General features: G+C 40.9%; 2 protein-coding genes across 2 annotated transcripts; one reads left to right on the plus strand and one right to left on the minus strand.

The window, feature by feature from the left end:
• Positions 1 to 1,228: 1,228 nt before the first annotated feature.
• LOC138973105 (uncharacterized) lies at positions 1,229 to 6,495 on the minus strand. The gene is made up of 5 exons (XM_070345766.1): positions 6,443 to 6,495; positions 4,937 to 5,293; positions 4,412 to 4,557; positions 3,023 to 3,299; positions 1,229 to 1,809 (listed from the first exon to the last, which is right to left on the minus strand). Exons 1-5 carry the CDS (start codon positions 6,489 to 6,491, stop codon positions 1,400 to 1,402), a joined length of 1,239 nt encoding a protein of 412 aa, XP_070201867.1. The 5' UTR covers positions 6,492 to 6,495; the 3' UTR covers positions 1,229 to 1,399.
• Positions 6,496 to 10,687: 4,192 nt separating this feature from the next.
• Positions 10,688 to 15,228, plus strand: LOC138974566 (uncharacterized). The gene is made up of 6 exons (XM_070347285.1): positions 10,688 to 10,813; positions 11,842 to 12,210; positions 12,802 to 12,941; positions 13,576 to 13,822; positions 14,380 to 14,495; positions 15,193 to 15,228. Exons 1-6 carry the CDS (start codon positions 10,762 to 10,764, stop codon positions 15,226 to 15,228), a joined length of 960 nt encoding a protein of 319 aa, XP_070203386.1. The 5' UTR covers positions 10,688 to 10,761.
• Positions 15,229 to 16,624: the final 1,396 nt, after the last annotated feature.

Here is a 16,624-nt window from a genome sequence, read left to right on the forward strand (position 1 = left end):
ACGACGACGACGATAACAACAACAACAACAAATGACATCGACGACGACGACGACAACAACAACAACACGAGAACAACAACAATCACGACAACGAACATGACAACAACAACACCAACAACTACGACGACAACTACAACGACTGGGTTATGATGACATCACCAATGATTTAAAGGCCGTTAAAAAATCGTTAAATCCTATTTCTTCACTGATTCTTATGAAATTTTAAAGGTTGGTTTGTTGTCCCCAACTTATTTTCACTCCATACTTTTCCAGAAGAAAAACATAATTTTGGCAGTTAAAAACCGTTAAATTTCAATTCTTCACCGATATTTATGAAATTTTGTGGGTAGGTTCGTTGTCCCCAACTGATTTTCACTCTATACTTTTCCAGAAGAAAGACATAATTTTGGCAGTTAAAAAACGTTAAATTTCAATTCTTCACCTATCTTTATGAAATTTAGTGGGTGGGTCCGTTGTCCCAAACTGAATTTTAAGACATACTTTTCCAGACAAAAAACCTTATTTTTGGCAGTTAAAAACCGTTAAATCTCAATTCTTCATCGATATTTTTATGAAATTTTGTGGGTAGGTTCGTTGTCCCCAACTGATTTTCACTCCATACTTTTCCAGAAGAAAAACATAATTTTGGCAGTTAAAAACCGTTACATTTAAATTTTCACCTATCTTTATGAAATTTAGTGGGTGGGTCCGTTGTCCCAAACTGAATTTCAAGACAAACTATTCCAGTCAAAAAAACTTATTTTTGGCAGTTAAAAACCGTTAAGTCTCAATTCTACAGCGATATTTATGACATTTTGTGGGTAGGTTTGTTGTCAGATTTGACATGATGGCAGAATTGAAAGTGTGAGATATCCTGATGTTTCACAATTTATGCTGCATAATTCAGCCCCATAGGCGCTTGAATTTTAGGTGGAGTTGGGTTTTTTTTCAGCCCAAACCAGTAACCCCCACATGGTTTTCATGTCCCTTTCTGAGAGACTTCAAGAAGTTTCAATTTGACGTCATGATTAGCCTGCCGCATTAGCAAGTATGAAAACACGTCATCGATGACACATTTTAAGAGAGAGAGAGAGAGAGAGAGAGAGAGAGAGAGAGAGAGAGAGAGAGAGAGAGAGAGAGAGAGAGAGAGAGAGAGAGAATCATGTACACACAGATGGACGACTTCGCTTGGGGTATGTACTGCCCGGCAGTACACATCTACTTAATTCTCATGTACCTTTTTAATATGGTCATTCCAGGAGACATTGATATTGGAGCTATCTCTGAAGTCCATTTTTCGATTGTCCACTATCGCTCGAATGGTGTGATGACACAAATGTTGACAAAAGAAATATCTTACAGCGCTCTGCAACAGTCCATGCTCGCTTCTCCTTTTTCTTTAAACGTCTTTGCTCACGAGAAAGCCACAGAAAGCGAACGTAGGATACATTCCGTTGCCGTAGCTACCATGATCATCCAGGCTTCTCAGCCACACTTTCTGACCTCTGGCCAAGTGGACTGTCGCCTCGCAAGACCCGAAATCTCCGTCCATGGCGGAGCGGATTCTGCACGCGATGACGTCATCCACCATGACGTCAGCATTGGCCCGGTTCACGTTGCCGTCGCTCACGGTGGTCAGAGCAAAGAAGTAGACGCCTGCGTATGGAGTGATAAACTTCCAAGAGTACCGTTCGTAAACCAATCCCTCACTCATTTGGATTTGATTGAAACCAGTAATTGGCGTCCCCGAGTGACTCACACCAAAGCCTCCGTTGATGCGGACGCGAAAACTGATTGATCGGGTTTGACCTGGTGAGAGAAAAAAAAATACAATATAAGACATAATTGAGACACAGAAGAGCTTTGTATCATCTTGCTTAAAACAAATGTAAATGTTAAAGTTAGCAGACCTAAGGCGTCATTTTCTAAAGTTTTCTTACGAATTGGTTCAAGGGACATTCCCTGTGCTGTGACATTAGGAACACCTGCAATGATTTGCTCAAAACAGCTCCGAAACTATGCCAAATAATTATATGAATTTTAATCAGCGAGCGTTTTGCTTCGCCCACTCTCGCGTGTCGCGAGTCCGCACTTACGTTCGTCATCATATTTTATGTAATCTTCATCATAGATACCCAGTCGACAAAGCAGATGAAAACCGTTGGATTGAGGAAGTCAAACTTATATTCTAGCAAACGCATGCACATCACGTGCCATACAGGGCTAAAACGCTTCGTATTACATAATAAACAAACACACTTTCCCTTGCAGAATACCACAGTCTGAAAAGACTACTAAACACAGCATTTAGATTTGAAAAATAAAACGCTCAAACACTAATTCTAAGACCTTCCCTGTGTGTGTTGTGCGCTATTCAACTCCCCAAAACGAACTCTGTAGCTCTCGGCTCAATTTCATATTTGTATCTCTAGGGATAGCGCATGAAATACAAATTCCACTCACAGTAAGACGAACATTAAGACTGGCGTAAAAAGGTGTCACGATGAGAAATACCGTCTCTGATTCCTGCTCAAAACACAGCCGTTTTCAATGGGAATAACTCCGCGCTCAAACGTTTATTTCAAGGATTCCTGGTGTATGGTCACATTATGACAACAACACCCAACCTAAACTGCATAGCTCTTATGGTCGACGAGAGACTTTTTTTGTTTTGTTAGACATTATAAGTCAGGCAGACTTATCATAAGCGTGTTACGTACATACGGAAAGTATTCTCTCTAGAAAGATGATTTTCAAGATCGTATGAAACAACATACAGATATTTGATACAAATAGAAGATAAAGGTTTTCATTTTATAGTATGCCTACTTAACCTTGCACGCCCATAACACCCCACCCCACCCCCCCCCCCCCCCCCGCCGACACACACACACTCACACACACACACACACACACACACACACACACACACACACACACACACACACAGCCCATCAGCCCCCACACGTCCAACCCCCACCCAAGCCTACCCAACACCCCAAACAAACCTACAAGTTCTTACCGTTGATGTACTCCTGAAACTGTGTTTGCCGCGCCAGACGTTCCTTCTCAAGCTGCCGATGTTGACCCTCGAGCAGGGCCAGTCTGGCCTCCACCCGGTCGACGCTGACAGAAGCTTCTGCCCTATGCTGGCTGGTGCCGGGTACACAGGGCGAGGCCGCTGCAGCAGAGGCGGGTACCCGGCAGGTGTAGGATCCACCCAGTACAGGATTGGGTAGCTGAAGCCTGAACTGACCGTCTGAATAGGACGTGCTGGGTACCACGCTCCCTGATGGCGTCTGTCGGGTTTGCAAAATGACGGCATTACATATTACAATATATGCACATATTAAAGCTATATGCGTGCAGAGACAAACGCATAATGTGTTATTTTTATTAGGAAGACTAAAACCATCCGTCTTAAAGTTCTTTATAACATGCAATATCAGAACAAATGTACTTGTCATCATTTTCACAAGTTTTCATTCATACCCAGCCGGGGAATAAATCTCATATTCCCCATGCAATAACTCGAGGTGGTGAATGGGTTTGAGCTTTCAGGTGAAACGTGGATTGTTAAGTAAAAGCCAATCAGGCTGATTGTTTGATGTGTGGAACCATCGCGGTCTTGGATTTGTGTTTCCGAGGACAACTATTGTAAGCATTCACTCTCAAAGACCCAATCAATGTTGATAATTACCACGGCGACTCGTGGTCAATTTGCAACTTATCTCTGTATTTGCAAAATCAACAACGAAAAGTCAAACATTGAACAGAAAAGAAATATGCTCAACACATACTGAGCTCACACATTTATGATCGCAGCTCTGCACACACACCTTCAAACTGGAAGAAAGGTGTCAACAAGCTACGTTTGACGTCACAGACAAGTTTGACGTGTTATCTCGAGCTACTGTGACGATGCTTTGGGGCCCGGAGTTGGATTCTAAAAATGCGTCTCCCTGTGGGTTATTGTGCATTTTGTTGCACTACCAAAATGATGACAAAGGCGATGGTTGGTGGCTTGTTGTCTTTGGCCTTGGTCGATAAAGATGAAACAAAAGACGATAATTTATGTTCCCCTCGGACCAACAAAAAAGCTGGTCTGTCAACAAGCCACCAAACATCTTATAGTATGATAGGAAGAGAGAGAAGCGATCCACAAATGTGATGTTGTTGTTGTTGTTGTTGTTGTTGTTGTTGTTGTTTGGTTTTCTTTCTTTCTTTCTTTCTTTCTTTTTTTGATTGTTTGTTTGTTTCCTTGTTTAGTTTAAATGAAATAGCTTTGGCAGATTCCCTAATAAGACGGGAGTCGATTGTAGCGAGTGACAGTATAAGCTCCTCAAGAAGCCTTTATAAATGCAGAAAGCAAAAAAGGAATAAGAGGTACAGAAACTAATGTTCAGCTCACCAGCCATTCCACGTCAAAGTGTGGTTTAGTGGAAAAGACGAATTTACCGCAGGCCAGGACGACATGAACTTGTTTGGTTGTGTCATTGTACTCCGCCACTTCTTCTTGTGTTACGTGGAGCTCTGTATATTCCTTCGGAAGTTCGTCTGTGAGGAAAAATGAAATCATAAGTCAATACGTAAGTTAAAAGGAGGAACGATGCATGTACGTATGTATTCAATCGCGTACGCACGCGCACAATCACACACACACACACACACACACACACACACACACACACACACACACATACACACACACACACATACACACACACACACACACACACACACACACACACACACACACACATGCACACACACATACACACACACATACACACATGCACACACACACACATACACACACATACACACACACACACACACATACACACACACACATACACACACACACACACACACACACACACGAACTCCCCACTCCTCCCCACCCCCACCCCAACCCCCACCAAGCTTCACTCACCAATGATCTGTACAGTGACAGAGTTGTTTCCAAAAACAGGGTCCCCGTCGGGGTAAAATATTTGGACAATAACAGTGTAGATTCCCGCGTCCTTTTCAGTCACGTGAAAGATATCCAATCCTGCATTGGTCGTCATGGCAGCACGGCCACGAAAAAGTGAAAAAGCTTCAAATTCACCGGTATTATGATCAAATTGAGCAAAACTTCTGTCGTTAAAAAGCCAGATGACATTGGTATGTCTCTTCTGCGGCGAAAGAGAATATTCCCAAGGAAGGTGAAGGTCGGTGTGTGTACATGCGTAGACGACAGAAGAATGATTATAACTTCCGAACGAAATCTGCAGAGCCTTTGTTGGATCTGTCGTAAAAAAAAAACATAGAGAAGAAGATAATGATTACGCAACAGAATGAGATTCTTCATATTACTATGTGTGACTGCGGAATAGGATAAAAGCTTTGCGTCATACCTTTTCACTGAATGGGTAGGCTTATGTATGTTGTCAATAAGGCCTAAAAATAAAATAGGTGTGGTTACGGTAACCCGACCTACCCTATTTTTAGGGGCCGATCCTATAACTTTTTATTACATTTGTCAACAACAACAACAACAACAACAACAACAACAACAACAACAAAACGAGTGCAAAAAACGCAATGAAAGCGAAAGCGCCCGTGTCGCACACTTATTTCCCTGTCAAGTAGGTTTAATTTGTACACATTAGAAAAAAAAGTTTAAAAAAAAAAAAGTGATTGCCTACCTACCTACCCTATTTTTTTTGGCTATGTTACTGTAACCACACCTATTTTTTTTTTTTTGGCCTAATGTAGGCTCCAAGCGGTCTAATTCAAGCAAAAGTTTATCGTTTCGATTTCTCTGATCATTTTTTTTACCATCTCTATCTCCTTAACAATGCTGATGTTGTTTTTGTCAAAACTCAAACGTTTAGAGAGAAAAATAAGCAAATACCTTTCCCACTTTGTTTATTAATACATGTGTCGTTTAATCGCTCTCAAAAAGTACAGCCTACGCATCGACACGTCACATTGTATGAACACATTTTTGTGTGTAGAAGTAAACGACTCAAAACCAAACATCAACTTTTCAAAGGGTGTGTATCTTACTTTCTATCGTTAAGGCAGAAAATCAGACATAGACATTTCACATAATTTTTTTATTTATACTATCTTTAGGTCCGTTTATCCCCCTCAAAACGTACACGTATCAAAACCACGAACATTTCACAGTCAGCTAGTTCATACATTCAAAAGATCCGTTTGTCACTGTCAAGAAAGTAAACTGATCAAAACAAGACATCGACATTTCACGTTTAATTGACAGTACTATCACTTTATAGCTTCATTTTATCAGACAACTAGTCTTGACAAACAGACAGACAGACAGACAAACATACAAACAAACAAACAAACAAACAAACAAACATACAGAGAGAGTGAAACCTATTCAACCCGCATTATGTGGGGGTGTGATAAAATGATTAACCCGTACCTGCAAGAAGAATTGCTGCAGTCAGTACGAAAAAGATGAACGCCGTCATTTTTATATTTAGTCAAGTTTTGACTAAATATTTTAACATCGAGGGGGAATCGAAACGAGGGTCGTGGTGTATGTGCGTGTGTGCGTGTGTGCGTGTGTGTGTGTGTCTGTGTGTGTGTGTAGAGCGATTCAGACTAAACTACTGGACCGATCTTTATGAAATTTGACATGAGAGTTCCTGGGTATGAAATCCCCATACGTTTTTTTCATTTTTTTGATAAATGTCTTTGATGACGTCATATCCGGCTTTTCGTGAAAGTTGAGGCGGCACTGTCACGCCCTCATTTTTCAACCAAATTGGTTGAAATTTTGGTCAAGTAATCTTCGACGAAGCCCGGACTTTGGTATTGCATTTCAGCTTGGTGGCTTAAAAATTAATTAATGACTTTGGTCATTAAAAATCTGAAAATTGTAAAAAAAAATAAAAATTTATAAAACGATCCAAATTTACGTTTATCTTATTCTCCATCATTTGCTGATTCCAAAAACATATAAATATGTTATATTCGGATTAAAAACAAGCTCTGAAAATTAAATATATAAAAATTATTATCAAAATTAAATTGTCCAAATCAATTTAAAAACACTTTCATCTTATTCCTTGTCGGTTCCTGATTCCAAAAACATATAGATATGATATGTTTGGATTAAAAACACGCTCAGAAAGTTAAAACAAAGAGAGGTACAGAAAAGCGTGCTATCCTTCTTAGCGCAACTACTACCCCGCTCTTCTTGTCAATTTCACTGCCTTTGCCATGAGCTGTGGACTGACGATGCTACGAGTATACGGTCTTGCTGAAAAATGGCATTGCGTTCAGTTTCATTCTGTGAGTTCGACAGCTACTTGACTAAATATTGTATTTTCGCCTTACGCGACTTGTTCTTTTTGCGGTTGTGGTTGTTGTAGTCTCTGTCCTCGGTATGTGCTGTTGTCAGTTTCTTTTCGTTCTAATTGATTTCCCACAGATTTGTGTATATGTATTCATGCCAACATATCATGTAAGCTATCTGCTCACACTCGGCTAGGTTTGATATGTCGGTGCAGATAAGGCCCCCAAAAAAATATAGTCCGTTTACGGTAACATAGACCAAAAAATAGGGTCGGTAGGTCGGGATATTTTTTTTTTTTTATTTTCCCAAAAAATCATATTTATATATATTTTTTTTGTTTTTGTTTTTTTCCAAATACCAAAAAAAAAGTCTAGGGTCGCGCGAAAAAAATAGGGTCGGTCGGGTTACCGTAAACAGACTATTTTTTTTTTGGCCTAAGCATTGCGACATGAAGGTGTTGGTTGATCCCACCTCTGGTCGTATCGCCTGATAGTGCTTCAGATGCGGCTTAAAGCGACAATACTTTTTTTTAAACACACACACACACACACACACACACACACACACACACACACACATGATCAGTACACGCGCGCGCTCACACCCACACACACACACACACACACGCACACACACACAAACACACACACACACACACACACACGCACACACACACACATATGAGTCTACGTGCGTGCGCTCACACACACACACACACATATGAGTCCACGTGCGTGCGCTCACACACACACACACACACACGCACGCACGCACGCACACACACACACACACACACACACACACACACACGCTAACGCTAACGCTATTAAATCTTGCAAACTGCGCAATAATATTATCATCAGAATATGAAGCAACTTGAATCGACAAGAATTGTGAACTATCGTCTACTTCTCAAAAGTGATTAGACTTGTCAAAAGTATTATGCAATGCAGACCAGTTATCGTGATTGAAATACCTTTTCACAAATAGATGTAAGAGTGCGGCTGTCCTTTGTATGTACTCTTGTAATCATTCTTGCAACACGTTGTTGGACCAATCGCTGTCGAAACATAAACGATGTCTTTCACAATTTCGCTGACGAAGACTGTTGTATCAGTTAAGGCACAGGTATATTATCAACAAGTTCCAGTCGCCTTTCGTCGGCTCTGTCGACGCACGTTTTTAACGACTGACTTGCTTTTCCCTTTATATAATACACCGACCACGTACCATAGAGCGTCGTCGTCCCGAACTGAATCTTTAAAAATCTCCAAAACCGTTTGGAATTCTGGGTAGGGAAATCCTTTCGTGCAATGGCGCCAGCGCCTTTCGGCGATTGGTCAATGCATTTCAATCAATCAATCAATAGGAAGCTTATATAGCGCGTATTCCGTGGGTACAGTTCTAAGCGCTTGTCGAAGCGGGAATACAACAAAATGTCGGTCACACTTGAAATTGACGCTACTTCAGATTGCTTTCCAAACTTATACGAAGTGAACAGGAGCATAGTCAGTTATCAACTTAACTTACCTCGAACAATGAGCTCGACAGAACGTAGAGTACAGAAATACGAACGGAGAAACTCGGAAACCAACGAGTCGACACATGTTTGAAGTTCAACTTTCTATTTTCACCCGGGAGAACTGTACGTGTGCCAGGTTGGCTCATTTTGGTAGAGCACTCACCCACTGACCTGATGGTCACGGGTTCAAATCGCTTAACTGGCAAGAGTATTTTTAACTTTTCTTTTTGATTTTTCAACTTTTTTTTCTGAACTCGTAATTGTTGTATTTTACTCATTGTACTTTGATCCAAAGGTTTTGAGCAGTGCATTGACTATCTCACAATCCCGTATTTTATCTTTAGTCCGGGATACCCCCCGTCCAGGCCCTTGTCATGGCTAAAAACTGACAAACCAGGTGCTACCACGACACCACCGATGAGGCCTTACCCCCCCATCCATACCCAGCCAAGGGTTATAAAATGGCAGGCCACCACTTTTAAATAAAACAAACCTTCTTACCTAATAAATACACCTTTCAAAAACCAACCCTTTTACCCTAAAAGTACTTTTAGATGTCCGTGATATATGTACTCGGTGCCTCGCCGAGCTTTTAAGTTATTCCTGGCACAGGCACCCATGCCAGCTGCGCCATTGGCTGACGGCCGGAGCGTAGGCGGAGTGCCTGGCTTGCCAGTAAATGTAGATATACATATTTGTGTGTATGAATGTTCGTTGTGTCACTGTGGCATAGCCTTTTAAAATGTAAATATAACAAGACGTGCGTACTGTATATATTAGTTCTTAATTTCTCTCTGTATAAAGCTGGATCAACTTTTTTAACCTTTGGTTTTATAAAGTGGATCTGAAATTGTTATCTCTTTAAAAAGCATTCTTTTTCGAAATAAACGTTTTCTTTTAAACAAAAAACAAACCCTACCCCAAAAACGCTTTTGAAGACAATATATACAGAAACGAAGAAACGAACCGAAATCTTTTAATAAACTTTTATCACCACTCTTACAATCAATCAATCAATCAATATGAGGCTTATATCGCGCGTATTCCGTGGGTACAGTTCTAAGCGCAGGTTTTTGTTGTTGTTTTTTTTTGTTGTTGTATGCAATTTATATCGCGCACATGTTCAAGGCGCAGGGATTTATTTATGCCGTGTGAGATGGAATTTGTTTTTACACAATGCATCACGCATTCACATCGGCCAGCAGATCGCAGCCATTTCGGCGCATATCCTACTTTTCACGGCCTATTATTCCAAGTCACACGGGTATTTTGGTGGACATTTTTATCTATGCCTATACAATTTTGCCAGGAAAGACCCTTTTGTCAATCGTGGGATCTTTAACGTGCACACCCCAATGTAGTGTACACGAAGGGACCTCGGTTTTTTGTCTCATCCGAAAGACTAGCACTTGAACCCACCACCTAGGTTAGGAAAGGGGGGAGAAAATTGCTAACGCCCTGACCCATGGTCGAACTCGCAACCTCTCGCTTCCGAGCGCAAGTGCGTTACCACTCGGCCACCCAGTCCAAAGCTCCGCTCCGACATCCTCCCTCCCTCGCTCCTTCCCTCCCTCCCCCCCCCCCCTAACACATTACCTATATTCATGTCCCTAATAGATATTAGTATCTGTGAGGACGTAAAGGACCCCCATAGTGAGGTCAAACCTCCCCCCCGTCTATTTGTAGAAAAGGTCAAAGAGCATATTATGTATCCCAGCGCGTGGTTGGGGGCTTGTAAGATGATGTGCTTGTGGTTTAGGTTATACGTACTGATAAGCTTACAACATAAATCAGTCAGACTATGTTGGGAAACATAATATATCAATACTGTAGTGTAACGACCAACAGGTTGGGTGAAGAAGAAGAAGTCAAGTCAAAATCGTAATACAGACAGCAGGAACAAGGAACAGCAGTAGTCATGGCCTTTATATCTGGCGGAATTGTTCTGGTTGCGATTGTTCTTTTAGCAGGTAAGACATTTGTGCAGTTACCTTTTCTGAGTGATAAAACTACGTGTATTTTGAGTTTTCTGAGTGCTAAAACTACGTGTATTTTGAGTTTTCTGAGTGATGAAACTACGTGTATTTTAAATTTTTTGAGTGATGAAACTACTTGTAGTTTGAGTTTATTGAGTGATGAAACTACGTGTAATTTGAGTTTTTTTGAGTGATAAAACTACGTGTATTTTGAGTTTTTGGAGTGAAGAAACTACGTGTATTTTAAGTTTTTTGAGTGATGAAACTACGTGTATTTTGAGCCGTAGTCAGACCAACTCCGGAACAGATATTTTGCTAATTAACGTTCCAAAGGCAAGATTAAAAAAACCAAGAAAGGATAGGTATTTGAACAGTTGATCATAGACAAATGAATGGGTTGAGTTGGGTTTTGTTTTGGGTTTATGGGGGGGTCTATAATGACATTATTAAAAATATAACTTATTGTGGTGTTTATTATTTGATTTTTAAAAAGAATTCGCAACGCATCACAGTAGATTTTAATAACAATAAAGCACACTGGATTGGTTCACTTTTATATTGGAACAACGCTCGAAATACGAATGTTGACACAGAAGTAAGTTTAATTTGCAAACTGAAGTCCATCGCTTTCTCTAGGTTGCGTCAGTTAACATCTGCCTGAAAAATACAGTAATTTCTTCGTCTTCTTCTGCTTCCTCCTCTTCAATGCCAGGTTGTCAAGACAAGGCTTGTGCCTTTGTATCATATTTACCAATGATCAATCAACCAATCAATCAATCAGTCAATCAATCAATCAATGAAGCAATCAATCACTTAATTCACCAATCAATCAATCAATGAACCAGTAAATCGCTTAATCAATCAATCAATCAATCGATCAATCATTCAATCACTTAATCAATCAGTCAGTCAATCAATCAATCAATCAATGAACCATTCAATCACCTAATCAATCAGTCAGTAAGTCAGTCAATCAACCAATCAAATCCAATTAATCAATCAATGTTCTTCTTTCACGACAGATCCAACTGAGGCAGCCCAGCTGTCGTTTGGAGCTTCCCAGACTCAGAATCAGTCCGTCGTCCACGCATGCGTGAATGAAAGCGTGAGTCTTCCATGGAGGGTTGCCATTCCGACAACAGACAGTATTGTTGAAATCAAGTGGTACTTCCACGGCAATTCCGACGAACTGATTGCCATATTTTCTGGCAGCAAGTTTGGCCCTCTACCTGGTTTTTCTGATGGACGCGCGGAGTTTCTGGCCAATGCTGGGCTGGTTATCCATCACGTGACTGTATTAGACAAGGGAAACTACTCCGTGGTAGTCGACGTCCTCGACACCAGCGGACAGACAACGACCTTGCGAGATTCTGTCATCGTGCAGATAACTGGTGAGAGACGCTTTGACGATTAATATCATTATAGCTAACACAAACCTTATAGACAAGGTAAAACAACAAATTCTGCATTATTCATAAAAGGCAAAAAGGACGAACGAACAAAACAAACCACAATAACAACAGAAACATAGCACGCCAGTTTATGAGAAGAAACCAACAAACAGATCTTACCCACCCGTCAACCCCGACCCCCACCGCATCCTCTTTTCAAGACCTTTTTTCTTTTGTTTATTTTGTTTGTATCATGTGTACGTATGGTGGGTGTTGTTGTTGTCGGTTGTTGTTGTTGTTGTTTGGGATGGTTTGTTTGTTTGTTTGTTTGTTTGTTTGTGTGTGTGTGTGTATTTTGTGTGTGGGTTTTTTTTTCGTAAGTGTGTGCTTTCTGTTGTTGTTGGGGTGTTTTTTTTTGGGGGGGAGTTTATTTTCAGACCGACCAACCCCCTTTTTTGACTGGATTTTTTTTCTTCAGATTCGTCTTAAAAGGGGCGGGTTGGGTTTCACTGTCGATGAATCTTTGAAATAACTTTTTTCCAGAAGTTCCAGTGCACATGCATGTCAATTATGTATTTCTTGATCTGTCAGACAACCCCGTGCCAGGGCACACGGAGCTGAATATCACGCAGCACGCTGAGTACAGTGACGCAACCGAGCAGTTTCACGTCGTTCTCAGCTGCGGGACGTTCCTCTCTCTCGCTCAACCGCCCTTCGACGTCAGATGGGAAGTAAGTGGAGGGAGTGAACCAGAGTTATCATTACAGTGTAACTCCACTTTTCAGATCTATAGCTTTGTGGAGGTTTTTGACTATAGCTTTGTGGAGGTTTTTGACTATAGCTTTGTGGAGGTTTTTGACTATAGCTTTGTGGAGGTTTTTGACTATAGCTTTGTGGAGGTTTTTGACAAAACAACAACAATGGCTATAACAAGGCTTTTTTAGTGTGAGATTGTTCGTTGTTGTTGTTGTTGTTGTTGTTGTTGTTGTTGTTGTTGTTGTCGTTGTCGTTGTCGTTGTTGTCGTTGTTGTTGTTGTTGTTGTTGTTGTCGTTGTCGTTGTTGTTGTTGTTTTTAAGGATGTGGAAGATTTGTGTTGTTTGAAGCTGAGGCAAACTATTGATTAGTGGCGGCAAGCGACCGTAACGTCACAGTGAATGACATGCTCGGGTGTGCATGGAATGAAAAGGGCGTCATGCCGGGCGGACACTGCCACTATTTTGTCTTGAACTAAAAACAATGCACATTCCACCACAATCGACCCAATCGACCCAATCGAAATCAATCTTTCACACGGATACTCAATATTTCAAAACGCATGGTAAGTTCATTTCAATGTCGTTGTATCATTTTTCTGAACCTCACAGACGCCATCAGGCAGCGAGGTATCCAGCTCGTCCTACACACAAGGTCAGTTCAGGCTTCAGCTACCCAACCCTGTACCGGGTGGATCCTACACCTGCCGGGTACCCGCCTCCGCTGCGGTCTGTGGGGCTCAGGCCTCTGTCCACGTTGACCGGGTGGACGCCAGACTGACCATGTTGGAAGCACACAATCAACGGCTTATGCAGGAAAATCTGGCCCTGAAGAACAATATCAGCCAATATATCAACGGTGAATATTATCTTGGTGTTTGTGTGTGTGTGTGTGTGTGTGTGTGTGTGTGTGTGTGTGTGTGTGTGTGTGTGTGTGTGTGTGTGTGTGTGTGTGTGTGTGTGTGCGTGTGTGTGGAGGGGTCCTTTATTCCTACAAGGCCGGCAGTTTGGCTGGCTTTTAAAGCCGAACATTCGTCTTCTATGCTAATTCGTTATTTCTGTCCCCAGTGCAAGAGACTATTTGGGACATAAAGTGTTTAATACGCTATCATAAAAAAATATTTAAACTTTTTTTTTTTTAAGGGTGGAAGGGTGGGGGTAGGGATTTCTTCTCCAGGAGACCAAGCTTTGTTATAGCAGGTGGGCCACAGAGCTAAATTTAGCGTTGCAAACAAGAGAAACTGGAGCTACTACATCTGCCGCGCGCCGATGCTTGCCTTTAACGTTAAAGTTGATCGTAGCTCGGCCCGTCCGAAATGGAACGGGACTGCTTCGGAAGGTTCTGAATACTCTCTATCAAGATACCGCACTGAACTTCATTCTTTAATAATAATGTGGCTTACTTTGTTCCATCAGCCTCTGCTGCGAACCAGATCAGTTTCCACGCTCGACTGGACAAAAACCTGCCGCAAGTTTACGAGGGGATAACTCTAAAGTTCAGCGCAGTGAGCCTCAACCAGGGTGGCGCCTATGTATGGCATTCCGTTTGTCAAATAATTATTTGGATACTTTTTCATGTTTTTTTCACTAGTTTTAGCTAAATAATCATTATTTAGAAGCTCATGTGCTAAATAAGTAATTGTTTATAAACAATGTAAAACAATTCTAAATATTTTTTTGTTTACGTAAACAATTCATTATTTACCTAAACAATTCATTGTTTACGTAAATAATTCATTGTTTACGTAAATAATGATTTATTTACGTAAACAATATATTATTTAGACTTATATTACATTGTTTATAAAGAATCAGCAATGTTGCTAAATAAATCATTATTTACGTAAACAATGAATTATTTACGTAAACAATGAATTGTTTAGGGAAAGCAGTTTTCATTATTTAGGGGAATCAAGAATTGACTTCTAAGCTTCATTTTTTTTCTTTGTGTATATACTATAATTCAATACAAGGTATCTCCAAACATTATTTATCAGAAAATGTTCGTAAATTTGTTTATTTTACAAGCTGAAATTGCCGTACGAAAAGAACTGAATGCGAAAACAAACAAAAGGTCAAGGTCATAACCGGGAGTGTTTAGTGTTTGCATTCTCTCCCTTGAAGTTGTTGAAAAAAGTTTTCCGTCCTAAGTTTTCTGTTCTGTCTCAACAAAAACTTTCTCTTTCCATTTCTCTTACTGCATGATTACACTTTTTTTTTTATCTGTAGGTTACACAACACAACACAACTTGGTATGAGCTCTGACGCGATGACGTCACACAGTCGTGTGCAGAGTTGTCCGGCCTTGCCTCTGGCATTCCGGCGGAACTCGCGAGAAGGCAACACGCGAAATCTGCACTCTGAATCTTCCGCATTTATCGACATGGTCTCTAGTTGTAGTGTTAAACATTGCCATAACAGACAAGATAGAGATAGGGACAGAAGATTCTTTTCTGTTCCATTTGTTGTCAACGGAAAGGGCAAAGAGACAAGGGATTTGACTGCACGAATCAACAGCTAGGAGATACGTGTGCTCTGATCATTTTGTCAATGGTAAGTACTCATGCTTTTGTTCACCTGCCTTGGTTAGTCTGTGTTTTATGCAAGTTGTGTTGTGATGGTAGTGTGCAGACAGTCGGTCAGTCCTGCACCGAGTGCAGTCTATGACTGAGTGAGTCAGTCTTACGTAACATACACTTACTCTCAGTATAACAACTTATCATGGTTGCCCAAAACCATGACTTGTGAGAAGGTGTGAAATACTTGGATTTGATAATCAGAATTTATTTGAACACTAAATGGTCATTGTTGATACAACTTTATAGTTCAGTTTTAAAGGGTAGATCTGTGTCTAGATTTACTCATTCATTTTGTTTGGGTGACTTATTTTTTAAAATAACTCCCAATCCATAATTTACAATACATTTGCCTTTGTATTTTTCTGCAGGGCAACCATCTGTGGGAAGTAAACACCTACTTTGAAACTTGGGTATGGTGCAGGGACACAGCCTGACAGCCCAACAAGGACAGTACCAGAGACTCAAGGAGAGGAAGAAGCTTGTGGGGAGTGAGTCAACTCCTTCTCACCCTGATTTAGCAGAGGATGCTGTTGATGGCGAAAGTGAAGGTACTTCGGATACAGCAGAACTGGCTGCTCCTCTTCCCGAGAGAGGTGACTGTGGCGGTACTTACTGCCAGACTGAAACCTATGACAATTTTGCCTGGATTTCTAAAGATGAAGAAAAGCAGCAACGGGATGAACTAAACAGGCTGGTGCTAGAAACTCGGGAACTTAAAGACGAACTTGCCAAGAAAAAAAATGACACTTGATTCTTTGAGGGACAATGACGATACTGTACGATATTTTTTTGGGATTTCTAATTTCTTCACACTTGTTACATTATTTGATTTTCTTGCATGGCATTTGCCAACACACTCGCGCAGAGCACTGACACAGTTTCAAGCTCTCATTCATGCATATATATACGCCTTAACACACCTCTGCAACACCTGGCATACATCTTTTCTGTGTCAAGAACAACTGCCAGCAAAGTTTTTCACGACACTGTGCATATCATGTACCACAGACTGCAGCCACTTGTTTTCTGGACAGACAGGCGAAGTATAAAGACAAGTCTACCGCCACAATTCCTTCCCTATC

The sequence above is a fragment of the Littorina saxatilis genome, linkage group LG8 (assembly GCF_037325665.1).
Source record: "Littorina saxatilis isolate snail1 linkage group LG8, US_GU_Lsax_2.0, whole genome shotgun sequence".
Classification (NCBI taxonomy): domain Eukaryota; kingdom Metazoa; phylum Mollusca; class Gastropoda; order Littorinimorpha; family Littorinidae; genus Littorina; species Littorina saxatilis.